The sequence below is a fragment of the Choloepus didactylus genome, chromosome X (assembly GCF_015220235.1).
Source record: "Choloepus didactylus isolate mChoDid1 chromosome X, mChoDid1.pri, whole genome shotgun sequence".
NCBI lineage: Eukaryota > Metazoa > Chordata > Mammalia > Pilosa > Megalonychidae > Choloepus > Choloepus didactylus.
The window spans coordinates 74,052,663-74,080,031 of record NC_051334.1 but is presented as its reverse complement, the minus strand read 5'-3'; the positions used below and the strand labels follow the sequence as shown (position 1 = coordinate 74,080,031).

General features: G+C 37.2%; 1 protein-coding gene across 1 annotated transcript in view; it reads left to right on the top strand.

The window, feature by feature from the left end:
• TEX11 (testis expressed 11) overlaps window positions 1-26,975 on the top strand; it is a 508,239-nt gene extending 481,264 nt beyond the window's left edge. The window contains exons 28-29 of the mRNA XM_037820830.1: window positions 26,027-26,191; window positions 26,904-26,975. Of these exons, the coding sequence (XP_037676758.1) occupies window positions 26,027-26,191; window positions 26,904-26,975 (237 nt within the window). The remainder of the gene's footprint in view (window positions 1-26,026; window positions 26,192-26,903) is intronic.
• Window positions 26,976-27,369: the final 394 nt, after the last annotated feature.

The window sequence follows — 27,369 nt, the reverse complement described above, 5'->3', positions numbered from 1 at the left end:
TTTGGCTATTGTTAATAATGCTGCTCTGAATATTTGTGTACAGGTTTTTAGTGTGGACATGTTTTCAATTCCCTTGGGTATATATCTAGAAGTGTAATTGCTGAGTCATATGGTAACTCTGTGTTTAACTTTTTGAGGAGCTGCAAAATTTTTCCCAAAGCGGATGCACCATTTTACATTCCTGCCAACAATACATGAGGATACCAATTTCACTACATCCTTGCCAATGCTTGTTATTGTCCATCTTTTTTGTTATAGCCATCCTAGTGGGTGTGGAGTGGTAGCTCATTGTGGTTTGGATTTGCATTTCCTTGATGGCTGATGAGGTTGATCATTTTTTCATGTGCTTATTGACCATTTGTATATCTTCTTTGGGAAAATTGTCTATTCAATTCTTTTGCCATTTTTATAATTGGGATGTTTGTCTTATTATTAAATTGTAAGAGTTATTTATATATTCTGGATACAAGTTCTTTATCAGGTATATGATATGTAGATATTTTCTCCCAGTCTCTGACTTGTGTTTTCCTTTGCTTAATGGCATCATTTGAAGAGCTGATGTTTCAATTTTTGATGAAATCAAATTTATTCATTTTTTTTATGGGTCATACTTTTGGTGTCACATCTAAGAAATCTTTGTCTAACCCAAGTTCATGAAGATTTTCTCCTCTGTTTTACTGTAGAAGTTTTATACTTTTATCTCTTACATTTAAGTCTGTGATCCATTTTGAGATAATTTTTGTGTATGGTGTGATGTTAGGGTCTAAGTGGTTTTTTGTTTGTTTTTGCATACAGATACAACTCCTCTGCTGTTTGACTTCAGTTTTCTCAACTGTAAAATGGGAATAATACCTGCTCTGACTTTCTCACCCTGGGATTGTAAGGCTTAATTGAAATAATATACATGTTGTAAGCTTTAACAGCCCATACATATATAAGGTCGTGTTATTAAAAGGTAGCTGTAAAATATTAAGACAGTTAAATGGCTTGCTTAAAGTCACATAAAAGTCATTATTTGAGCCCATGTTAGTATCTAAGAATCCTGATTCTGCTCTGGGCTCAACTGCTTCTTTATACGGAAATATTTGCAAAGCAGAATAGGTGGTGGAACAAGACAGCAGGGTGACAACATGGTACAAAGTAGCAATGACCTATAGAAGCCTTGAATTCTCCTGGAGCTATATAATTATAATCTGTGTGAACTTAAGCTTTAAAAAAGCAGTATTGGGCCTTTGGGATACATATTTTTTTTTTATCATCATTTTATTGAGATATATTCACATACCATGCAGTCATACAAAACAAATTGTACTTTCGATTGTTTACAGTACCATTACATAGTTGTACATTCATCACCTAAATCAATCCCTGACACCTTCATTAGCACACACACAAAAATAACAAGAATAATAATTAGAGTGAAAAAGAGCAATTGAAGTAAAAAAGAACACTGGGTACCTTTGTCTGTTTGTTTCCTTCCCCTACTTTTCTACACATCCATCCATAAACTAGACAAAGTGGAGTTTGGTCCTTATGGCATTCCCAATCCCACTGTCACCCCTCATAAGCTACATTTTTATACAACTGTCTTCGAGATTCATGGGTTCTGGGTTGTAGTTTAATAGTTTCAGGTATCCACCACCAGCTACCCCAATTCTTTAGAACCTAAAAAAGGTTGTCTAAAGTGTGCGTAAGAGTGCCCACCAGAGTGACCTCTCGGCTCCTTTTGGAATCTCTCTGCCACTGAAGCTTATTTCATTTCCTTTCACATTCCCCTTTTGGTCAAGAAGATGTTCTCCATCCCACGATGCCGGGTCTACATTCCTCCCCTTTGGGATACATATTACTTTCTTTTGGGTTGAAGAGAAAATTCCGTTTCTAAGCTTTGAGCCTCATCTGACCTTTAGTTGCGTTTGCAAGAGTCACTAATACAAACTAAGATTAGATTGTATTGTAACTCAAAATTGAGCAATTCCTGTGCTTTCTGTAATAAGCCAAAACTTCTCTGAGCATTTTGTTTTTGCCACTTTTACTGTCTAATACATTACAGTTATCTCTCTTGTGTTAACCTGTTGAGGGCATAATGCTTTTCTGTTTTTATGATGAATTCCCCATTCACTATTGCTCATCCCCTAAAACATTATCAGATAGTTAGCTTTTTATGCAGAGATTAATTTAATGACTCTCTTGGCTCTTCAGATAAGTATATGTTGCTACTCATCTCCTTTGTTTTATGTACTTGGGAGAAAATTCTGCCTTTATCTGACTTTTCTATTGACCAGTCACTCGTTCATTATTTATTGAGCAGATAATCTTTATCAATTCCACACACTGGCAAAATGGCTGTTGCATGAATATAATGCCTCATGCCTCATATTATAGTGAATTATAGTTTACAGGGAACTCTTATATCCATTATTTCATATGATCCCCCACAGCAATTCTATGAAGTATAGACAGCGCTGGTATTATTATCCTTGTTTTACAGATGAGCAAATTAAGATTCAAAAAGGTTAAGTTACCAGTTTGCCTAAGGTCATATGGCTAATGAATCCAGAGGCAGACTAGAACCCAGATCTTCTAACCTCAATTGCAGGTCTCTTTACACAATAATACACATCTTCTCTGCCTGCTACAGCTAGTAAATATCAGTTCAAATGAAAGGCAGGGGGTATGACTCACACTCTTCAACAGGCAAGCTTATATACTAGGCAATCTTATGTACTCTAAAGTAGGTTCATATTCTAGATTATTTTTAAGAATGGATTTGAGAGTGGATTGTTCCATTAAGTAAAATTTCATTTTGAGATAATTGTAGATTCACAAGCAATTTAAGAAATAATACAGAGTGTATTATTTAGGGTTCTCTAGGGAAACAGAACCAACAAGAGATATAGTTATATTTCTTACAGAATATAAGATTTTATAAAAGTGTCTCACACAACTATGGGGATGCACGAATCTAAATTCCATAGGGCAGGCAGCGAACTGGCAACTCTGATGAAAGTGTTTGATGAACTCCTCAGGAGATGCTGGCTAACTGAAGTAGAAATGAAGGTTCTCTCTCTTCTCTCTTAAAAATCTTCAACTGATTGGATTAAATCCAGCTGATTGAATGCTCTCATTGCGGAAGACATGCCCTTCATTGATGTAATCAGCCACAGATGCAGTCATTTGACTGATGATTTAATAACCAGCCTTCTGTTTTATTAACCAGCCACAAATGTGCTTGCAGTAACCATTAGGCCAGTGCTTGCTTGACCAGACACCTGGGCATGATCACCTAGCCAAGTTGACACATAAACCTAACCATCACACAGAGAAATTCAGTGCATCCTTTACTCAGTGTCCCCCAGTGGTAACATCTTGCAAAATTGTAGTACAATATCATAATCAGGATGTTAATATTATTAGTCAAGCCACAGAACATTTCCATCACCACAAGGATTCCTCTTGTTGCCCTATCATAGAGACATCCACTCTCTTGGCTGCCCCCACACCCTGCTTTAAGCCCTGGTAACCACTAATTTGTTCTCAATTTCTATTATTTTATTGTTTCAAGAATGTTACATAAATTGAATCACACAGTATGTAACCTTTCAAGATTGGCTTTTTTCACTCAGCATAATTCTCAAGATTCATCAGGTTATTGTGTGTATCAATATTTGATCTCTTTTTATTGCTGTGTAGTATAGTAGTCCATAGAGCAAATGCACCACAGTTTGCTTAACCATTCACCTATTGAAGGACATCTCGGTTGTTTCCAGTTTGGGACTATTATGCAGAAAACTGCCATAAACATTTGTATGCAGGTTTTTTTATTTCTCTAGAATAAATGCTGGCTTGTATGGCAATTGCAAGTTAATTTTTAAAGAACCTGCAAAACTGTTTTCCATGGTATGTCTACCATTTTACATCCCCACTGGCAGTATCTGAATGATCTAGTATCTCCTTACCCTTGTTAGCATTTGGTGTTGTCACTATTTATTTTAGCCATTCTGATAAGAGGGTAGTGATATCTCATTGTGGTTTTTTATTTGCATTTCCTTAATGGCTAATAGTGTTGAACATCTTTTCATGTGCTTATTTGCCACCTGTATATTTGCTTTGGTAAAAGGACTGTTCATGTCTTTTGCCCATTTTTCTAATTGGATTGTTTTCTTTACTGTTTAGTTTTGAGAGTTCTTTATATATTCCAAATGCTAGTCAGATATGTGGTTTGCAAATATTTTCTCCCAGACTGTAGCTTTTCATCCTCTTAACAAAGACACTAATAGACTAAATTTTTAAATACTGATGAAGTCAAATTTATCAATTTTCCCTTTTCTGAATTGTGCTTTTGGTATCAAGTCTGAGAACACTTTGCCTAGCCCTAGATCCCAGAGATTTTCTCCTATATTTTTTTCTAAAAGATGTATACTTTTATGTTTTATTTGTTTTGTTTTAATTAGAGAAGTTGAAGGTTAAAAGAAAAATCATTGATAAAATACAAGATCCCATATACCACACTATTATTAACACCTTGCATTAGTGTGGTACATTTAATCAATTCATGAAAGAACATTTTTATAATTGTACTATTGACTATAGTCCATTGTTTACAATAGGATACACTGTGTTGTGGGTTTTTTTAAATTTTTATTCTAGTAACATATATACAACCTAAAATTCCCCTTTGAACCACATACACATATATAATTTAGTATTGTTAATCATGTTCACAATGTTGTTCTACCATCATCACCATCCATTACCAAAACTTTACGATCAACCCAAATACAAGCTCTGTAAAATTTAAGCATTAATTCCCCATTCCCTACCTCCATCCCATCCCCTGGTAACCTATATTATAGATCCTGACTATGAATTTCCTTATTCTAATTATTTCATATCAGTTAGATCATACAATATTTGTCCTTTTGCATATGGCTTATTTCACTCAGAATGATATTTTCAAATTTCATCTGTGTTGGTGCATGGATCAGAATTTCATTCCTTTTTATAGCTGAATAATATTCAATTTTATGTATATACCATATTTAATTTATCCATTCATCAGTTGATAAACACTTGGGTTGCTTTCATCTTTTGACAATTGTGGATAATACTGCTATGAACATCAGTGTGCAAATATCTGTTTGAGTCCTTGCTTTCTATGCTTTTAATAGATATCTAGAAGTGGAATTGCTAGGTCACATAGTACTTCTATACTTAAGTTTCTGAGGAATCACCAAAGTGTCTTCCACAGTGGCAGCACCATTATACATCCCCACCAACAATAAATGAGTGTTCCTGTTTCTCCACATCCTCTCCAGCACTTATAATTTTCCATTTTTAATAGTAGCCAATCGAGTATGAAATGGTATCTCATTGTTGTTTTGATTTGCATTTCCAGAACAGCTAGTGATGTTGAGCATATTTTCATGTGCTTTTTGGCCATTTGTATATATTCTTTGGAGAAATGTCTATTCGAGTCTTTTGCCCATTTTTTAAATGGTTTGTTTGTCTTTTTATTTTTGAATTGTAGGATTTCTTTATATATTCTGGGTATTAAAACCTTGTCAGATATGTGGTTTCCAAATATTTTCACCCATTGAGTGGGTCGTCTTTTTACTTTCATGATAAAGACCCTTGATGCACATAGATAACACGGTCCCATTTATCTGTTTTTTCTTTTGTTGCTTGAGCAAAAAAACCATTGCCTAATACAACGTCCTGAAGATGCTTCCCTATATTTTCTCCTAGGAGTTCTATAGTTTTGGTTCTTATTTAAGCCTGTGATCCATTTTGAGTTGATTGTAGTATATGGTGTGAGGGTAGGGATCAACCTTCATCTTTTGCATCCACTTTTCCAAGCACCATTTGTTGAAGAGACTGTTCCTTCCCAATTGAATGGACTTAGCACCCTTTTCAAAAATCAGTAGGCTATAAATGTGAGGGTTGATTTCTGAACTCTCAGTTCAATTCCATTGGTCTATATATCTGTCCTTTTGCCAGTACCATGCTGTTTTGAGTACTATGGCTTTATAATATATTTTAAGATTAGGACGTGTGATTCCTCCAACTTAATTCTTCTTTTTCAAGATGGGACTGGCTATTCAGGGCCCTTTACCCTTCCCAATAAATTTGATGATTGGCTTTTCCATTTCTGCCAAGAAGACTGTTGGAATTTTGATCAAATTACATTGACTCTGTAAATTGCTTTGGGTAGAATTGACATCTTTACAATATTTAGGCTTCCAGTCAATGAACACAGAATGTCTTTCCATTTACTTAGGTCTTCTTTGAGTTCTTTTAGCAATGTCTTATGTGTACAAGTCCTTTGCATCCTTGGTTAGATTTATTCTTAGATAGGTCATTCTTTTAGGTGCTATTGTAAATGGATTTTTTTCTTGATTTCTTCTTCAGATTGCTCATTACTAGTATATAGGAACCTTATTGAGTTTTGTGTACTCCACCGCTTTGCTGAATTTGTTTATTAGTTCTGGTAACTTTGTTATGGATTTTTCAGGCTCTTCTATTTATAGGATCAGGTCATCTGCAAACAAAGAAAGTTTTACTTCTCCCTTTCCAATTTGTATGCCTTTTATTTGTTTCTCTTACCTAATTGCCCTAGCTAGAAATTCCAGTAAAATGTTGAATAACAGTGGTGACAGTGGACATCCTTGTCTTGTTCCTGATCTAAGAGGGAAAGCTTTCAGTCTTTTACCATTCCTTATGGTGTTAGCTATGGGTTTCTCATGGATGCCCTTTATCATATTGAGGAAGTTTCCTTCAATTCCTAGTTTTCTAAGTGTTTTATCAAGAAGGGTGCTGCTGGATTTTGTCAAATGCATTTTCTATATCAGTTGAAATGATCATGTGTCTTTTTCCCATTTGTTCTGTTAATGTGGTATATTAAATTTATTGATTTTCTTATATTGACCCACCCTTGTATACCTGGGATGAATCCCACTTGGTAATGATGTGTAATTCTTTTCATGTGCTCTTGGATTCACTTTCCTAGTATTTTGTTGAGGGTTTTTGCATCTATATTCAAAAGGGATACTGGTCTGTAGTATTCTTTTCTTGTGGTATCTTTATCTGGCTTTGGTATGGGGGTGATGTTGGCCTCATGGAATGAGTTAGGGAGTGTTCCCTCTTCAATTTTGGGGAAGACTTTGAACAAGACAGATGTTAATTCTTCTTGGTATGTTTGGTAAAATTCACATGTGAAGCCATCTGGTCCTGGGCTTTTCTTTGTTGAGAAATTTGTAATGACTGATTCAATCTCTTTGCTAGTTATTGGTTTGTTGAGATTTTTTTTCTATTTCTTCTTGAGTCAGTGAAGGTAGTTTGTGTGTTTCCAGGAAGTTGTTCATTTCATCTAGGTTATCCAATTTATTAGCATACATGGTTATCGTTTTATAGCCCTTTTTATTTCTGTGGGGTCTTTAATAATATCCCCCTTTTCATTTCTGATTTTAGTTATTTGTGTCCTCTCTCTTTTTCTTTGTCAGTCTAGCTAAAGGTTTGTCAATTTTATTGATTTTTTCAAAGAACCAACTTTCTGTTTTGTGAGTCTTTCTTTTTTATTTTTAATTGTCTACCTCATTTATCTCCACTCTAATTTTTGTTATTTCTTTTCTCTGGCTCACCTTGGGTTTACTTTCTTCTTCTTTTTCTAGATACTATAGTTTTGAGTAAGGTCTCTGATTTGAGATCTTTCTTCTTTAGTGTAAGCATTTAGAGCTGTAAATTTCCCTGAGCACTGCCTTTGCTGTGTCCCATAAGTTTTTGTATGTTGTGTTTTCATTTTCATTCATCTCAAGATATTTCCTAATTTTCTTGTGATTTCTTCTTTGACACATAGGTTTCTAAGAGTACATTGTTTAATTTCCACCTATTTGTTAATTTTCCACTTCTCCCCCTGTTACTGATTTCTAGCTTCATTCCGTTGTGGTTGGAGAAGATATAGTGTATGATTTCATATTTTTTAATTTATTGAGACTTGTTTTGTGACCTAACATGTGGTCTATCCTGGAGAACGATCCATGAGCACTTGAGAAAGCTGTGTATTCTGCTGCTGTTGGGTGAAGCATTCTATATATGTCTGTTAGGTGTCTAGGTGGTTTAGACTATTGTTCAAGTCTTCTGTTTCCTTATAGATCTTCTGTCTAGATGTTCTATCTATTATTGAAAGTGGTGTTTTGAAATCTCCTACAATTACTGTAGAACCATCTGTTTTTCACTTCAAATCTGTCAATATTTGCTTCATATATTTTGGGGATCTGTTAGTACATATAAATTTATGATTTCTGTGTCTTCTCATTGAATTGACCCCTTTATCAGAGTATAGTGACCTTCTTTGTCCCTTGTAACAGTTTTTGATTTGAAGTCTATTTTGTTTTCCCAGAAAAACAAAAGCTGAGGGAAATTTTCACCACTAGACCTGCCCTACAAGAAATGCTAAAGGAAGTCCTTCAGACTGAAGAACATTTTAATCTATTCTATCTGATATTAGCATACCTGTGCCAGCTCTCTTTTGGTTAGCACTTGCCTGGTGTATTTTTTCCTATCCTTTCACTTTCAACCTGCCTATGTCTTTGAATTAAAGTGACTCTCTTACAGGCAGCATATAGTTGGGTCATGCTTTTTTATCCATTCTGCCAAGCTCTGCCTATTGACAGGGGAGTTTAATCCATGTTACATTTAAAGTAACTACTTATAATGCAGGGCTTTCTTTTGCCATTTTCCTACTTTTGTTTGTAAGTCCTATACTTTTTTGACCCTCAATTCTTCTGTTAATGCCTACTTCTGTATTTATTTGGCTTTTTGTATTGTACCATTTTGAGACCCTTCTCATTTCTTTCTGAATATATTTTTTACATATTTTCTTTGTGATTACCATGGGGTTAAACTTTAATATCTTAAATCTATAACAATCCTATTTGATTTAATACCACCTTATCTTCAATAACATACACATACACTGTTCCCATACCCCTCTGTCCCTTCATCTTTGTTTTGTACTTGTTACAAATTATATCTTTGTACATTGTATGTCCACAACCATCAATTTATCATACTTTTTATGCATTTGCATTTTAGCACCTATGTGAAGCAAGAAGTGGCGTTACATAGCAAATAATACAATAGTACTGGCAATTATAACTACTCATAGAGTTACCTTTACTGGAGGTCTTTCTTTTTTTAATGAAAAAATAAGTTATTTTAAATCCTTTTAAGATAACATGTATAGGTCTTTATTTCTTTATGATGCTTTGATCCACTCTCTAGTGTCCTTTCTTTTCAGTCTGAAGAACTTCTTTTAGCATTGCTTGTAGGGCAGTTCTAGTGGTGAAAATTTCCCTCAGCTTCTGTTTTTCTGGGAATGTCTTAATCTCCCTCATTTTGAAAGAAAGTCTTGCTGGATATAAAATTCTTGGTTGACAATTGTTGTCTTTCAACACTTCAATATTCTGTACCACTGCCTTCTTACCTTCATGGTTTCTGGTGAGAAATCAGCACTTTAATCTTATTGGAATTCCCATCTACATAATTCATTGCCTTTTTCTTGCAGCTTTCAGAAATCTCTTCTTGTCCTTGGCATTGGAAATTTGATTACTATATATCTGAGCATGGTTCTCTTTGGATTTATCCTGTTTGGGGTTCACTGAGATGCTTGAATGTGCATATTCAGGTCTTTCATTAAATTTGGGAAGTTTTTCTGCCATTATTTCTTGGAATATTTCTTCTACCCCCTTTTCTCTTTCTTCTTATTCTGGGATGCCCATAATGTGTAATCAGTATGCTTGATTGTGTCCCACAGGTCTCTTAGGCTCTGTTCATTCTTTTTTATTTTATCTTTTATCTTTCTGCTCCTCGGCCTGAATCATTTCAATTGTCTTGTCTTTGAGTTCACTGATTCTTTCTTCTGCCACCTCCAATTTGCTGTTGAAACCTTCTAGGGAACTTTTCAGTTACTGTGTTCTTCAGCTCCAGTATTTCTACTGGAGAGATTCCCATATTGTTCTTTCATTGTTTTCCTCATATCCTTTAGTTCTTTCTCCATGTTTTCCTTTAACTCCTTGAGCATACTGAGGATCACTATTTTAAAGTCTCTGGTAAGTCCAATGTCTGCTCCTGTTGGTTGATGGTTTCCTGATTTTTTTTCTTATTCCATTGGATGGGCCATCATTTCCTATTTCTTTTTTTGTTTTGCAATCTTTTGTTACATACTATACATTTTAATATTTTTTTAAAGTGTTAACTCTGGGAATTTAGTCCCTGTGCTGTCCCTTATGTTTGTATCCAGTTAGTGATAGGACAGAGATATTCTTGAATGCCAGGAGCTAATCAAAACAATCCAACCACAGGAGTCTGAGTGAAAGCCCCCTCCTCTCCTTTTGGAACAGATCTCCACCCCCTCCTGGGTGCTCTTTTGAGTGGCTTAATGCAGGTAGTCCTTTGCCCCAGGCTGTTTCAACTTAATTGTTTCTCACCATGTCCCACCTGTCTGCAAGCCACTTCTCTGCCCTCAGGACAAACTCTGGGAGGTCAAGCCCCAGACAGGTAGCCCGGCTCAGTCTCTCAGGCTTCCACCTGATAGTTGGCACTGACATACATGCACTCTAGTGTGCACACAGTGGCCACTTGGCACCCTCTGGAACAGAGCCAGGGACCCACAATGGGAGTGCAAGCTGGCTCCACCGTTTTTTTATAGGGGATGGCAGAGGGACCAGTAAGGGCACCAGGAGCCTCTTCCATGGCCATTGAAGCTGGGTTTTCTTAATTCAGCACTTGCCTGGTTAATACAGCCCTTTAAGTGTTTTCCATAGTTTTGAGGAAGGTTACTGCCTTTAAGATTCCTCTGCTGCCTTTGCCCCAGGGGTGTTGGAACGGTGTCCACCCTCAGAATGGGACCCTAGCCATCTGAAGTAGCTGATCAAAGGTAGAGGCCTGTGATCAGACCACACATCCCTGGAGTTTGAAAGTCTAGGTCTTTATGTCCCACCCTGGTACCAGCAAGCTGAGCCAAGAGCTGGAGCTCCAGTTCCCACTGCTGCCTGCCACAAGGCTGGGAAAAAAGGATGGTAGCTGCTGCAGGGAGGGTGAAACTCACTGGTCTTTATTGCAATTTACCGGACTCTTCCTCCTGCTCTTCCCTAGATGCTGCACAGTGTTCCCCTGGACTCCAGAATTTCAAAGTGGTCGATTTAGACCATTCCTACCAGTTAAATAGTTGTTTTGGTAGTCATTTGTGTTTTTTAAGGAAGTGGTCCATTTTGTCTAAATTGTAAAATTCATGTATGTAGAATTGTTCATAGTATTCCCTTATTGTTCTTCTGATGTTTCCAGGGTCTATAGTGATATCCCTGTTTTATTCCTGATACTGATAATTTGTATCTTCTCTCTCTTTTTTCTTTGTCAATCCTTCTAGAGGTTGTCAGTTGTATTCATCTTTTCAAAGAACCAGCACTTTGTTTTGTTGATTTTCTCTGTTTTTTTCTGTTTTTAATTTCATTGACTTCTGCTCTTCATTATTATTTATTTCCTTCCACTGGCTTTGGGTTTAGTTTGTGCTTCCTTTCCCAGGTTCTTGAGGTGGAATCTTAGATTATTGATTTGAGACTGTTCCTCTTTTCTAGTGTCTGCATTTAGTGCTATAAATTTCCCTCTCAGCACCATTTTAGCTGCTTTCATAAATTTTACTCTATTGTGTTTTCATTTTCATTCAGTTCAATGTATTTTTTAAATTTCCCTTTAAACTTGGTCTCTGACCCATGGATTACTTAGTAATGTGTTGTTTAGTTTCCAAGTGTTGCAGATTTTTCTGTGATCTTTCTGTTACTGAATTCTAATTTTATTCCATTGTGGTCAGAGAACACACCCTGTATAATTTCAATGATTTAAATTTTTGAGGTTCATTTTATGGCCCAGAATATGGTCTTTATTGGTATATGTTCCATGGACACTTAAAAGAATGTGTATTCTGCTATTCTTGGGTAGAATATTCTATAAATGTTAATTAGATCCCACTGTTTGGTGGTGTTTCTGAGTTATTGTATATCCTTGCTGATTTTCTAATTGTACTGTTAATTGTTGAGCAAGGAATGTTGTAGTCTCCAATTATAACTGTGAATTTATCTATTTCTCCTTTCAGTTCTATTGGTTTCTGCTTCACATATTTTGCATCTTTATTGCTTGATGCATACTCATTTGTGATTGCTATGTATCCTTAATGGATTGACCTTTTTATCATTATATAATGTCCCTCTCTGTCTCTAGTAATTTTCTTTTCACTGAAGTCTTCTTTATCTGATATAAATATAACATCTTCTAATTTCCTCTGATTAATGTTTACATGATATACCTTTCTCATCCTTTTATTTTCAACTTGCCTATAATGTCATATATGAAGTGAGTTTCTTGTAGACAGCATATGGACAGTATTTTTTTTTTATTCTCTCTACCAATCTTTTAATTGGCTACCATTTCTTTTATTTTCTTTCATTTTTGTGGTGGTTGTTGGTGGTGGTTGTTATTCTCTCTGCTTTTCATTTCTCTGTTTTCTTTCCCCTGCCTTCCTTTGGGTTACTAGAACATTTTTTAGAATACCATTTTGGTTTATCTGTAATGTTTTTGAGTGTAACTCTTTGTATAGGTTTTTTTTAGTAATTGCTCTAGGTTTTACTATACACACACACAAAACTTATCACAGTCTACTGCTGTCATCATGTTACCAGTTCAAATGAAGTATAGAAACCTTACCTCTCTTAACATCCCTTTACCTTCTCTCACTTATAATTTCCCTAAATATTTCCTCTACGTACATTTAGAACCACATCACACAATAATACAATTTTTGCTTCAACCTTCAAACATAATTTAGAAAACTCAAGAGGAAAAGGGAAGCCTATTGTATTTACCCATACTTTTGCCTACCGTTTACTTTCTTCCTTCCTGATTGTGCCAGTTTGTGTATATTATGTCCCCCAGAAAAAGCTATATTCTTTAATGCAATCTTGTGGGGGCAGATTGATTAATCTTTTTGATTAGGGTGTGACCTCTTGATTGAATGTTTCCATGGAAATTTGACCCTGCCCATTCATGGTAGGTCTTGATTAGTTTTGGAGTCCTTTAAAGAAAGCTTTCATAGTGAGCAGCTGGGAGAGACACTTGCTGATGCTTTAAGATGCCAGCCCAGAGTTTGCTCCAGAGAAGCTAAGACAGGACAAAATGCCCCAAAAGCAGCTAAAAGGAGACATTTTGGAGAACGCCATTTTGAAACACAACCCAGGACCAGCAGACACCAGCCACGTGCCTTCCCAGCTGACAGAGGTGTTCCAGATGCCATTGGCCATTCTTCAGTGAGATATCTTCTTGTTGATGCCTTAGTTTGGACATTTTATGGCCATAGAACTGTAAATTTTTAACCAAATAAACCCCCTTTATAAAAGCCTATCCATTTCTGATATTTTGCATAATGACAGCATTGGCAAACCAGAACACTGATATCCCAAGATTCCTTCTTTTATCATTTCCTTTCTGTTTAGAGAACTTCCTTTAGCCATTCTTTTAAGGTAGGTCTCCTGGTGACAAATTCTTAGTTTTCCTTCATCTGAAAATATCGTGATTTCTCCTTCATTCCTGAGGAATATTTTCACTGGTTATAGCATTCTGGTTTGATATATTTTCTTTCAGTACTTGAAATATATTGCGTCACTACTGTCTGGCCCCCATGGTTTCTGATGAGAAATCCACTGCCATTCAAATTTGTCTTCCCCTATTTGTAAAGTGCCATTTTTTCCCTGGTTGCTTTCAACATTTTTTCTTTGTCTTCAGTTTTCAGAAGTTTGACTATAATATATCTTAGGGTGGATTTCTTTGGGTATATACTGTTTGTGGCTCATGCAACTTCATTAATCTATATGGGTTTTTTGCCAATTTAGGTAAGTTTTCAGCCATAATTTCTTCAAGTGTTTTTTTTTCAGTCCCACCCTCTTTCTCTTCTCCTCCTTGGGCTCTGATGACACAAAGCTTAGATCTTTTGTTATATTTCCACAGCTCCCTGAGGCTCTATTCATATTTTTCAGTCTATTTTGTCTCTGTTTTTCAGATTGGATAAATTTTATTGTTCTGTCTTTAAGTTCACTGATCCTTTCCTGTGTTCTCTCCATTCTGCTGTTGAGCTCATCCACTGAGGTTTTTATGTTGGTTATTGTAGTTCTCAGTTCTGAATTTTCCATTTGGTTTTTCTTTATATCTTCTCCAGTTTTTTGCTGAGAACTTCTATTTCTTTGCTTAGGTATTCTGTTTTTTTGTTTGTTTGTTTGTTTGCTTGTTTGGAATACATTCATAATTGTTCATTGGCACATTTTCATGATTGTGTTTTTAAAATCTCCTTTAAAATCCTTTGCCTTTTGTGTCACATGGCAGTGTACATGGTGATGTCTTCTTTCTCCTCCAGGTTCCATGACTTCTGGTTTCTTGCTTTTCCCATGGCTTCTTTTTCTGTGTCCAATTTCCTTTGCTTATAGGACTTCTGCCTTATAGGATTAAGGTCCAACCTCATTCACTTTGAGCACACTTTAACCAATAACATCTTCAAAGGTCCTTTTTACAAATGGGTTCACACCTACAGGACCAGGGGTTGGGAGTTGAACATGCCTTTTGTGGGGGACATGATTCAATCCCCAGCAGCCTCCATTGACACTCAAGGTGGAGAGGTTCCTCATTACTGCTGGGTGGAGATGGGAGTTCTGGGTCTCCACTGGCTCTACAAGTGGCCTCGTTACCACTGGATGATGGTGAGAATCTTGACTCCCCACAAGTGTTTGGAGATTTTGTTCCTCCTCTGACACTATTCCATCAGGGAAGGGGATGGGAGAAACATCTTGAGACTGGTGGGTGGTGGTGGAAGTTCACTCTACTGACACCACTGTGAGGTAGGGGGAGGGCTCATTAACAGCCAGAAGAGATGAAAGTGTTATCTCCCTACTTGGCCTTCTGTGACACCACTAGAGCAGGGATTTGGTTATGCCTTGGAGAGGGAAAGTCTAGGTTCCCTACTTGGCTTTTGCTGAAGTTGATGGGGGTGAAGCCACAGTTTTTCCTGTGATGTTTGGCTGGAGTAAAGCAATTATTGTGTAAAGGTTTTGTATCTTGTTATGCTGCACTTTAACGAGAGAGATCAAGCTTTTCTTGGGGAATTTTTGTCTGTGCCCATTAGCATCTCTAGCACCAAGTCTGTAATATATGAGACAAAAAGGAATCCCAGGGAGACTCACCTTGGGGTCCCTTGCCTTCTCTCCATATTTCTTATGTTTGTTTTATATATAATGTTTAGAGTTTTTAGTTGTACTTAATAGGAGGAATAAGGATAAATATATCTATCCCATCTCATAGAAAAGGAAGTTCCCTGGTACATTTTGAAGACTACACAGAAACATAGGTAATGAGCAGTGGAGTGAGGGGTAGGGGCTACACTTAAAGAGAAGAGGCAAACTTAATCATTACAGCTGACATCAGAGTCACAAAGGCCTGTTGTGCAACCAAAAAGAAACCCAGAGGAAATTGGCCTTTTTTCTTTAAGGAAAAAAGCTAACGTGATTTAAACTACAAAGCTACATTCTCTAGGATTTTGCTCCTCAAAATGTAGCCCATTGACCAGCAACATTAGCATCCACTGGGAACTTGTTAGATATGCAGAATCTCAGCCCCCACCCATGACCTACTGAATCAGACTTTATTTTAACAAGATCTCCAGTAGATTTGTATGCACATTAAATTTTGAGAAGCTCTGATTATTCATTTGTCAATATCATCGTTCTTCTCTTGTTTGGTCTTCTATGAGTCCACTTTCATATCTACTCCTACTTCTGTCAATCTTAAATTAGCCTTTAAACAAGGCTATTGGGATCTAAAAGAAATGAAAGGTAAAGTTCCATTCGTTGACCTATAGAATTTAGAACTAAAAATTAATGAGCTTTAGAGGTTACCTGATTCTGGCTCATTATTTTGTGAATTAATTGAGGCATTGGAAGGTTAAATATCTTACACAAGGTCATACAACTATTTAACAGCAATGCTGAGGCTTGAACTCAGTGTTCTTTCTTCATAGCACAGTGGTCCTTGCTTGGGTTTTCCTTTATCTAAATCTTCCTTCTTTCGAGCATTGCATCTTCCTGAGACTGGAATTGAGGTTCATGCTAAGGGGTCTCTGAGTCAGGCTTTGCGATTGTGTCTCTTCTGGATTTCTGTAGTTAGTTTTCTAATAGGTTTCTGGCTCTTTCTTCTCTCCTCCAGTTTTTTCTGTGCACTCCTATCAAATTTGTCTCCCTAAAGCACAAACTTTGCTGTATCACTCCCTTTTCCCCAAACCTCCTTTCCCCCCAAATCTCTGGTAGCTCTGTGTTTTCCAAATCCTCACCCTGACCCTTAAAGCCATCCATAACTTCATCATACCCTAAAAACAAGACAAAGATTTTCTTAGACCATCATAACCAATATTCTCTCTATCATCAACCTTCACCTCCTCCTTTCCCTTCTTCCTCTTAGAACGAAGCAGAATCTTCCCTAAAAACAGCATGTCCCTCACAACCCAGGTCTCTTCTGCTCCCAGTGTCTTTTCCTTAGCAGAAGGAAGGACTAGATTACTTGGATCCTTGCTCTCTGGGGCCACTTCGTAATATTTACACATTACTTGTATTGCTTCTCTTTTAGTCTTACCTTCTATCTCTTAATCATCAGTGTTGTCATGAGCTGGCATTTCCTGGGCCCACTTTTTCCTTCCTTAGTAACTTAAGTGCTGTTTATTATCCTAAGTGACTTTGTCATACATGTTAGCAATTCATCCACTGCCTCATCCTCAGGTTTTTGCCCTTGTTTAGCCATTATTAGTACTCCATATCAGACACCCATTATAGCATTTTTCCACCTCCAAGATTGCCAACTCAAAGATTTCCTACTGACTATAATCTCTCTTACTTCCCCACACTTATTCTCTACCCCCACTTGGACCTCAAAAACTCGACCCTTCCCACTATCTTACAGTCCATTCTAACCAAATTTCTGTTTCATTTTTTCCAAACCTGATGACTGACACTATCCAATTCTTTTGTTCCTGATCTTGAGCAGCAGAATCACTAAATAAAGGCACAAAACCATCCAAAATTGTTCCCATATAAATTCATGCTGTCAAAACTTTAACTGGGTTTTCATCACTGCTCAGAAATCCTCTTATTCCTGTCAACTTCATGGCAAACTCAAGTAAAGTGACTGCTTTAAACCTTCTCTACTCTCATCACCCTTAGACCTACCTCATTTACTCCCTCCCCATTAGATGGCCTCATCATATCTTTTTTAAAAGACGTCTGTTTTATAATGCAATTTTATTGAGATATATTCACACACAAAATAATCCATCCAGAGTATTCAATCAGTGGCTCACAGTATCATCACACAGTTTTGCATTCATCACCACAATTTTAGAACATTTTCATTACTCCAAAGAAAAAGTAAAAATAAGAACACCCAAAACATCCCATACTCCCATACCCCCCTTTATTTATTTATTTTTTGTCTTTATTTTTATTACTCATCTGCCCATACACTGGGTAAAGGGAGTGTCAGTCACAAGGTTTTCACAATCACGTGGTCACATGATAAAAGCTATATAGTTATACAATCATCATCAAGAATCCAATCTACTTATCATATCTTTTAAATTGATAAGACTAAGGGCATCATGTATGAGGCCCCTCATTGACCCATGTCTCAACTGTAACATTGTGCCACTGTACTTATATGCTTATCTTTCCTCTTTTCTCAAAAGAAGAGATATTTTCTCAACCTTATGCTGTCAGTTCAATCCCCTTCCACATCATGAAACACCTTATTGCCTCCCCATCATTTTCAGTCTCTGTCTTCCTATAGATCTTTCCTCTCTGCTTTCATAAAGGCATAGGTCTTAAACAAATGGAAATATACACTGTGTTCCTGGATGGGAAGACTTGACAAAGGAGTGAATTCCCCAAAAGTCAATGCAAAATATTTCAAAATCTCAATAAAAGTTTTTGAATGAGACAATACCCTGATTCTAAACCCTTCCCCCAGAGAAAATGAGCCATAATAGCCAATTTTTTCAATTTTTTTGAAAATGGAAAAATTACTATAAAGTTATAGCAATTTAAAAAGTGTGATATTACTGTAAAAACAAAACACAAATAAATTAATAAAAGAGGATAGAACCCAGAAAGAAACTATATAAACTATATATCTATAAATTTAGTATACAGTGAAGGAGGTATATCAAATCACTGAGGAAAGCTTGGCCTATTATTTTAAAATGGTGTGTTGGGACAATTACAGAAATAGAGTTAAATCCTTACTTTTAAGCTGAGCAGCAGTATAGCACAGTAGTTAACACACACTTTGGAGCCAGACTGCTAGTTCAAATTCTGTCTACACTATTTATTATTAGCTGTATAACCTTAGACATATTACTTAACTCTGTTCCCCTGTCACCTCATCTGTAAAATAAAGATATTAATAGTACCTACTTACAGTGCTATTAGTGGTATTAAATAGGTTAATATACATAAAGTACTTAAATAGCAGTGTCTAGCCCATAGTAAGTACTATATAAGTGATAGCTAGTAGTAGTATTTTTTACCTCATACCATGCACACACACACACACACACAAACACGAAACAAAGAAAGTCCAGATGGATTAAAGAGCTAAACAAAAATCAAAACTGTATAAGTATTAGGACAAAATATAGGAAAATACATTTATAATTGTAGGGTAGAGAAGGCCCACCCAGAAGCCATAAAGGAAAAAAAAATAGAGTTGGTTACATAAAGTTAATAAATAGCCCAAGAGACTACAAGTTTTTAAACTATCTACAGACTGGGATAAAATATTTATAAAATATTTAAATTTAAAAATCAGTAAGAAACAGATTACCAACACTAGGGGGAAAAGTGCAAAAGCTAAAACTAAGGTAATCTACAAAAGATGACATACAACTGGCTAATAAACATACGCAAAGTTGTTCACCCTCACAGTTAACCAAGGAAATCTTTATAAACAAAAATACATTTCTTTCTGTTAAAACATTAGAAAGAACTGGCTGATGTTGGATGATGGCTGGAGAGATGTTCGCCAATTTAGAGGGTATGCTTGGAATAAAATTAAAAATAAAGATGGCAGCCAGTGAAAAGAGCACTGGACTGGCATTAGCCCCCCTGGCTTCTAGTCTCATCTGTGCCACAAACAGACTCTGTGACTCTGGGCAGATGATGCCACTTCTCTGGGCCTCTGTTTCCTCAACAATAAAATGAGGTTTCTAGAGACTTCCATCTCTGGAATGGCAGCATGATGAGCTCCATGGACCCGTTCTCCAGCGAAACATAACTGATGAAAATTATTGGAAAAACAACCATTTAAAGTCTCTAAAAATTTTCCTCAGGGCATACAGCAAATTAAGAAACATCTGTTCAAGAAAATGTACTAAATCTTGGTACATTTAGCCACGACACATTCCCTCAATAGTCCACCCTCCAGCTCAGCATGATAGAAGTTTTACTCCAGGCAGCTGTGGCCAAGGAAGTGAAGATCCCACATCTCTCAGTTCCCGGTCAAGTAATATGTCTTCTAGCCCTTCTCACCCCACCCCAGCACCGAGTTGCAAAGGCTAAATTCTTGGCAAGTGTCGCCAAGAAAACAGGGACTCCCTTCTTCCACCCGGCCCCTGCTTATAGGATGGAAGATCTACACCCAGACATGGCCAACTGAGAATACTGGGGCCTTGATCGTCCTCACCCCTGTTCACTCATAGGGCAGAGGTTCTACATCCAGAGAAGCAAGCCAAGAAGACCAGAGACCAGTGCCCTACCCAACACCCTTCTCTTAAAGCAGGGGGGTAGCTCAGAGAGAAGTGGGGGCTCTGTACCTACCCCTGAAACTCTGGAATAGGGTCTCAAGATTTTTCTCAAGGTGAGAGCCATCAGTAAGAATGGAGAGCTTCAAAATACTCCCCAAAGGAACTGACTTTACTTGAAACAGTGTGTGGGAAAGTTCAAGCCTAAGGGCACTCGTGAAAACAGGGAGGTTTGTTGGTAAGTAATTAAGAGGAGGATGATAGCTCTATTAAAACAACAAACTAAACCACAGGCCAACTAGTTTACCAGAGACATCCAAGGAGAGAGACAACTAAGGAGAGCCCTTCTGGGGTTGGAAAAAATCTCAAAGACCACCCCTGAAAACTATAAAACATCATTGAAAGAAATTAAAGAAAACCTAAATAAATGAAAAGACATTCCATGCTCATGGACCGGAAGACTTAATATTGTTAAGATGGCACTACTCCCCAAATTGATCTAAAGATTCAGTGCTATCTTCATCAAAATTCCAACTGGGTTCTTTGCAGAAATTGCCACACTGACCCTAAAATTCATATGGGAATGCACAGGACCCAGTTGCCAGTCATGAAAAAGCAAAGAGTACTCACACTCCCTGATTTCAAAACTTTTACTACACAGCTAGAGTAATCAAGATAGTGTGTTACTGACATAAGAATAGACACATAGATCAATGAAATAGAATTGAGAGTCCACTGATATAACCTTACATTTATAATCAATTGATTTCTGGTGAGGTTGCCAGGACCATTCAATAGTGAAAGAAAAGTCTTTTCAACAAATGGTGCTGGTTCAACTGAATATCTGCATGCAAAAAAAAAAATGATGTTGGCTGCTTACCCCATACCATATACAAAAATTGACTCAAAAAGGAGCAAAGACCTAAATGTAAGCGATAAAACTGTAAAACTCTTAGAAGGAAACATAGGCATAAATCTTTGTGACCTTATATTAGGCAACAGTTTCTTTGATATGATGTCAAAACCGCAAGCAACATAATAAAAACAGATAAACTGTAATTCATCAGTATTAAAAACTCTTTTCTGAAGAGGACACCAACTGTGGGAAGATGCCCCACAAAATGGGAGTAAATATTTACAAATCATATATCTTAAAAGGAACTCTTGGAACGCAATACTAAAAAGACAACCCAATTAAAAAATGGGAAAAGGATCTGAATGGGCATTTTCCCAAAGAAGATATAAAAATGGGCAATAAGAACATGAAAAGATGTTCAACATTTTTAGTCATCAGGGAAATGCACAATGAAATAGCACGTCACACCAATTTGGATGGCTAGAATCAAAAAGATAGTAAGTGTTGCTAGAATGTGTGGAAATTGGGACCCTCATATACTGATGGTGGGATTGTAAAATGGTGCAGCTGCTGTGGAAAACAGTCTGGCAGTTCTTCAGAAGGGTAAACATAGAGTACCAGATGTCCCAGAAATTCCATTCCTAGGTATATACTCAAGAAAGATGAAAACATGTGTCCACATAAAGACTTGTACTCAAATGTTCATAGCAGCCAAAAGATAGAAACAACCCAAATGTATATCAAATGATGAATGGATAAACAAATGTGACATAACCATACAGTGGAATATTATTTAGCCATAAAAAGGAGCAAAGTATTGATACATGCTACAACATGGATGAACCTTGAAAATATTATGCTAGGAGAGAGATGCCAGTCAGAAAGGACCACATGCTGCATGACTCCATTAATATGAAATATCCAGAATAGGCCAATCTACAGAGACAGAAATTAGATCAGCGTTTGCCCTGGGTTGGGGAGGGGGAGTCAGGAAATGGAGAGTTACTGCTAATGGGCATGGGGTTTCTTTCTGGGGGAGGAAAGTGTTCTAAAATTGATTGTGGTGATGGTTGCACAACTCTGGATATTCAAAAAAATATTGAGTTGTATACTTTAAATAGGTGATGTGAATTATATCTCAATAAGGCAGGGCTGGGGTGGGGTTGGTAGGTAGGTAGGTATATATAAGATAGGGAAGCTAATACAAATTAAAGTAAAATTCGTCCAGTGTTTCCTAACTCATTGAATGGCACCATTATTCTTCCAGTTGCCCAATCCAGACATCCAGGAGTCATGCTCAACACTTCCCCTCACTTTCAATTTTAATCTATCACCAAGTCTTGTCAATCCTTCCTCCTAAACCTCTCTTAAATCCATCTACTTCTTCCCATCTTCCACCATCACCAATTGGTGCAAGTTCACATCATCTTTTATCTCATCTACTGAAGGAGCCTCTTAACTGGTTTCTTCAAATCTACTCTTGTTTCCTTCCATTCCTTTCTCCATCCAGCAACCAGAGTGTGGTGGCTTGAGTTATGTACCCCCAGAAAAACATGTTCTTAAACTTGATCCATTCCTGTGAATGTGGACTCATTGTAAATAAGATATCTTCAAGATATTACTTCAGTTAAGGTATGGCCCACATGAATCAGGTTGGTCTTTAATCTGGATTACTAGAGTCCTTTATAAGCAGAATGAAAGTCAGGCAGAGAAAACCATGGGAAAAAGCCAGAAGTCAGCGAAACCCAGAGAAACCAGAAGAGGCCGCCATGTGCAATGTCATATGACAAAAAAGCCAAGGCTCAAGGGTCACTGGATGCCAGCCCCAGAACACCAGTCTTCTGGGAGAAAGCATCGCCTTGATGACACCTTGATTTTGGACTTCTAGCCTCAAAACCATGAGCCAATAACTTTCCATTGTTTAAGACAACCCCCACTGCATGGTGTTTGATTTAGCAGCCAAAGCAGTAAAACATAGAGTAACCTTTTAAATTTTCAAATATGCATAAACTTGCTTAATCCTCTTTAGCAGTTTCCCATTGCTCTTTAAAAAATAAAAAAAACAAATCCAGATGATGGCCTACAAAGCCCTGCCTATCCTCATCTCAAGCCACTCTTTCCCTTACTCTTTTTGCTTTTAGCCATGCTATGCTCTACAAGGCCACTTATTCGTTGACCACTTCCCCCTTATTGAAATTTTCTTTTCCCTTGTCTTCTGTTTTCTCCCCACTCCTCTGTAGTGTCTTTTCCATCTTACCACCCAACTATGAACATTCCAATATCCTCTACTCTTCTCTGTAATCTATAGTCTTTCCTTTAAGTGCATTGATACACTTCAATTGGAGTTCCAAGTCCATATCTGCTACAGCCTACATAGTCATCTCCAGAGTTACCTTGAACCCAACATGCTTAACATAGAACCTATCATTCTCTTGATCCCTTATCCCCAGAACCATTTTGCTCCGATTTCATTATTTCTTTCTATGGTGCCAGCAGTCTCTCAGCCACTCAAACTATATACTTTAAAGCCATTTTCAATTGCCCTATCTTTCTTTCTTCATATCAAATGAGTTACCAAGTCCTATTGATTCTTCCTTTAGAATGTTTTCTTGCTTCTTTTCATTATCACTATTTTATTTCGGACCCTCATCACTTTATTCTTAGATTCTTACAGCTGCCTTTTAAACAATCCCCCTTTTTCTGTTTCCCCCACACTCTGGTCTGTTCTAAATGCCACTGGCATTTCAATCTTATTAAAATTGCAATTTTATCTTATCACTTTCCTTCTCAAAAAGTTTCAGTGACTTCTTATTGCCATAAGCATAAATTCCAAAATCTGCAGCCTGTAATGCAAAATCATTTACACATGAGCCCAGGGTTTCACAAATTACATTCCACAAGATGTTAGAAAATATTCTACATTCCCTGAGTTAAACAAAGTTGTGTGGTTTCTTTACTATAAAACTTCTAATGAATTAAAGTGCATCATAACTCTCCAAGAGAGTGAGATGTAGAATGCAGCATTTCCAAACCTTGTTTGACCAAAGAACTCTATTTTCATAAACCATCTATTAACATTTCTCATGGCACTAGTGTTCTGAAGAACTGCATTTAGGAAATGTTTAGGTAACCCCATCCTACATTTCCAGTTCTACTTGCCATTAACTCCTTACATAAATCCTCTGCTTAGGCCAAACAACTCTTCATCTCCCTTAGACATGCTTGGTCACAATTACAATCCAAATCTTTATTTATTCTGTTCTGCCCATCTGGAATGCCCTTTCTTTTCTCTTTATATCTATACTTTTATTTCTGTATTGAGATATAATTCACATACCATAAAATTCACCATTTGAAAGTATACAATTAAGTGGTTTTAAGTATATTTGCAAAATTGTGTAACTATCACCATTATCTAATTCCAGAATATTTTCATAACCCCAAAAAGAAACCCATACCCATTAGCAGTCACTTCCCATTCCCCCTCTCCCCCAGCCCCTGGTAACCACTAATCTACCTTCTGTTTCTATGGATTTGCCTATTCTGCTCATTTCATACAATTGCTGTATATCTGGATCCTACCCATTTACCCTAAGACCGTGTTTGTTTGTTCATTCATTCACTCAAAATCTCAACACATACTCTGTATCAGACACTTTGCCAGGCTGTGAATATACAAAGGTGAATCACATTTTGTCTTCGAGGAACTCCCAGCCAGGGAGACAGACATGTAAGAAAAAGGATTACAATACAGTGTTATATGTGCTATTATAGTACTATGAACAAAGCGCCATAGGAGCAAAGAAGTTTGAACAATAAACTGTGGAGAGTCAGGGAAAGCCTCACTAAGGAGGTAGCATTTGACTGGATATTGATTAATTTGTTCATTCATTTGTTAATTCATTCATTCAACAAATATCTGTTGGGCCCTTGTTATGTCCCAGGCACAGTGTTGGACTCTGAAGATAGAAAGATGAACAAGAAAAAAATCACTTTACCTCAAGGAACTCAACAGTCTAGAGAAGGAGATAAATATATAAACTATTTCAAAACAATATGATATGTTATATCAGAGGAATGTAGAGCTTGCTGTGGGAACAGAGAGAAGGCAGTAACTAACTGCTATGGAAGAGAAATAAAGGATCTAACACTTTAGTTGAATTTGAAGAAAAAGTAGACATTTAACAAGTGGACAAGGAGGGGCATGGCATTTCAGGCAGAGTGACTGAACGTTCTCTGACTGTGCTAGCCTAATGTTCATTTCTTGCATTGAACTAGGGCACCATTATTCTTTGTTACTCTTACTAGCCCTTAACCACATACCTTGTGTGGTCCTTTTCATATGTGGATGCCTTATCTCCCCAAAGGCATATGTGCTCCTATAGGATAAGAACTCTCATCTCTCTTAGCTCCCTCATTGTTTGTTTATCATAGTGTTTTGTACATAGTAATTTTTTTTATCAATCCAAATAACAGCTGAGACCATGACGTTGACACTGAATGAGAAACTGGGGCTCAGGTCTTCTACTGCATTTCCCCTTTCAAGGGCCTGGGATCTGTTGTGTAGATGAAGGGCTTTAACATGGAATGAGCACATGAATGTACCCTTTGTGGTCCATCTCCTATGCAAGAACTGAGAAAGTAGCTCCTTTGGCTAATCTTTTTCACTAATGCATAATATTATGAATAAGCTCATATAATCTTGTGATTAGCTATGTTAAAGACCATTGAGATGGCTAAGGGACCATCATAGAAATGTGCCCTTTGTTCAGAGCTAGGTAGATATTGTCAACAGTAAAGATTAATATAATTTATATTCCAAACAGACTGATTAGGGTCAAGGAAATTAAGGATATTCAGTAAAGCTGCTTCTTGATAACCTTCTCTGAAAAAGAGGTAAGTATTGGGAAATAATTGACTGAAGACAGCATCAAGGGAAGCCCCAACCAGAATACAGGTTTTTGTGCTCCTTCAGGGAGATCAGGAATCTGCATCTCCCTAATTCTTTTCCTCAGTCCAAGAGAGCCTCATATTTTTTTCCAGTTTATATGTCACTTCAGGAACAGTCTTGCTGTTGAGCAAGACTTGCTATGGAGCAGTCTACAGCTGACAAAACTCCAAGGTGCTCTCCTCCCACTCTACAGGAGCACAGGGTTACTAGTGGAGTCTGTGGCTCCTGCCTTAATATTAGCAGAGCATCCATTGTTTGTTTAATAATAATGGGGTGCAGCACTGATACAGTTAGTGCTATAATGGGTTGTTGCAGTAATAATTGTAAACCCACTGTTCTTGGATTTCAGGAAAACTACCCACAAATGGAGGTTCTCTGGCTGATGATCAAGGCCTGGAATGCTGGAATATTTATGTATGGCGGGGGCAAGTATGTATCTGCCAAAAAATGGTGTGGCCTGGCAATGCGTTTCCTTGACCACCTTGGTTCCCTCAAGAGCAACTATGAGACTCAGGTGAGCAGGGAGAGGACTAGGGATGGCATGACTTAAGGGGCAGTGAGGTTATATCCAGGCTTTCAGTAAGGACTCAACCCTACCTTCCTTGGCTAGGAAAGGATCTTGATCATTTTTCTTCCCAGTGCCTCTATATAACTCCAAGAACTAGGGGACTGTAAACAGTAGTTTCTTAGAGTGAAAACCAGGAAGGATGACAACAGAGTGAAACTTAGGGGTAGCAAATAGAATCTGTTAAGAGGAATGTCAGGAGGGAGTTCTGGAAATTTGCATCAGTGTCAATGCCAGTGCATGCAGGGAAGGACTGGTCTGTGTTCAAAGTAAAGCTGTGGCTGTTTAAAAAAGGCATTTTCTCCAGTGGAACTATTCTGAGCTTCAGACTTCTGGGTCATTAGCTAACCAGGAGAAGCTTGGTGGAGGAAAAGCCTTGTCACCAAATAAGAACAAAGAATCTTTTATTTAAAGTGCTTCTCCTTTATATGCCTATGTATATATATGAAATCCCCCTTATATACGTATATATACCTGTCTCTATTAAACAGACCTAGTGCACTGAGATCCTTCATCCCCAAGAGAATACTGTAAGTACTGTACATCATCCCTAAAGTGGCTTCTCAGATCCCAAACTCTCCTGCCATCACCACTGGGACTGGGAATCTTTCCCATATTTCCTTTTCCTCTTAAGAAATCTATTTGTTATTCTCTTTCCCAGATGAACACCCTGTATAGTGAGCTCATAGAAGAATTAGATAAAAAGAAGGGCTCCATTTTCCATGAAGAGTGAGAACAAGGCATATGAGCAGGCAAGCTTGCAGCAACTTAAAGATGACAGCATATTGTCCTGAGAAGTTGAATGTTTAAATTTTTGCCACACTTTATCTTGAGCTGTTGTTTCTTTTTTCTCAGGCTCTGTTTTCATGTTGTTAAATAAAATTTCAAAAATAAAAGCACTTTAACTTTACTTCATTGACTACCTTCATTTCTGGGGAACAAATGAATTTTCCAAGGTGCTAAGGATTATATTGAAACAGCCCATTTGAGAGCAAGATGATTTATGCCCCATGTGAACCAAAGAGAATGTTCATCCCAGTCCAACACAGGTTGCATCTAAATCCAGATGTACTCGAATTCCCAATACCCAAAGATAATAGTATTATAGAATCTTTATTGGAAAGACC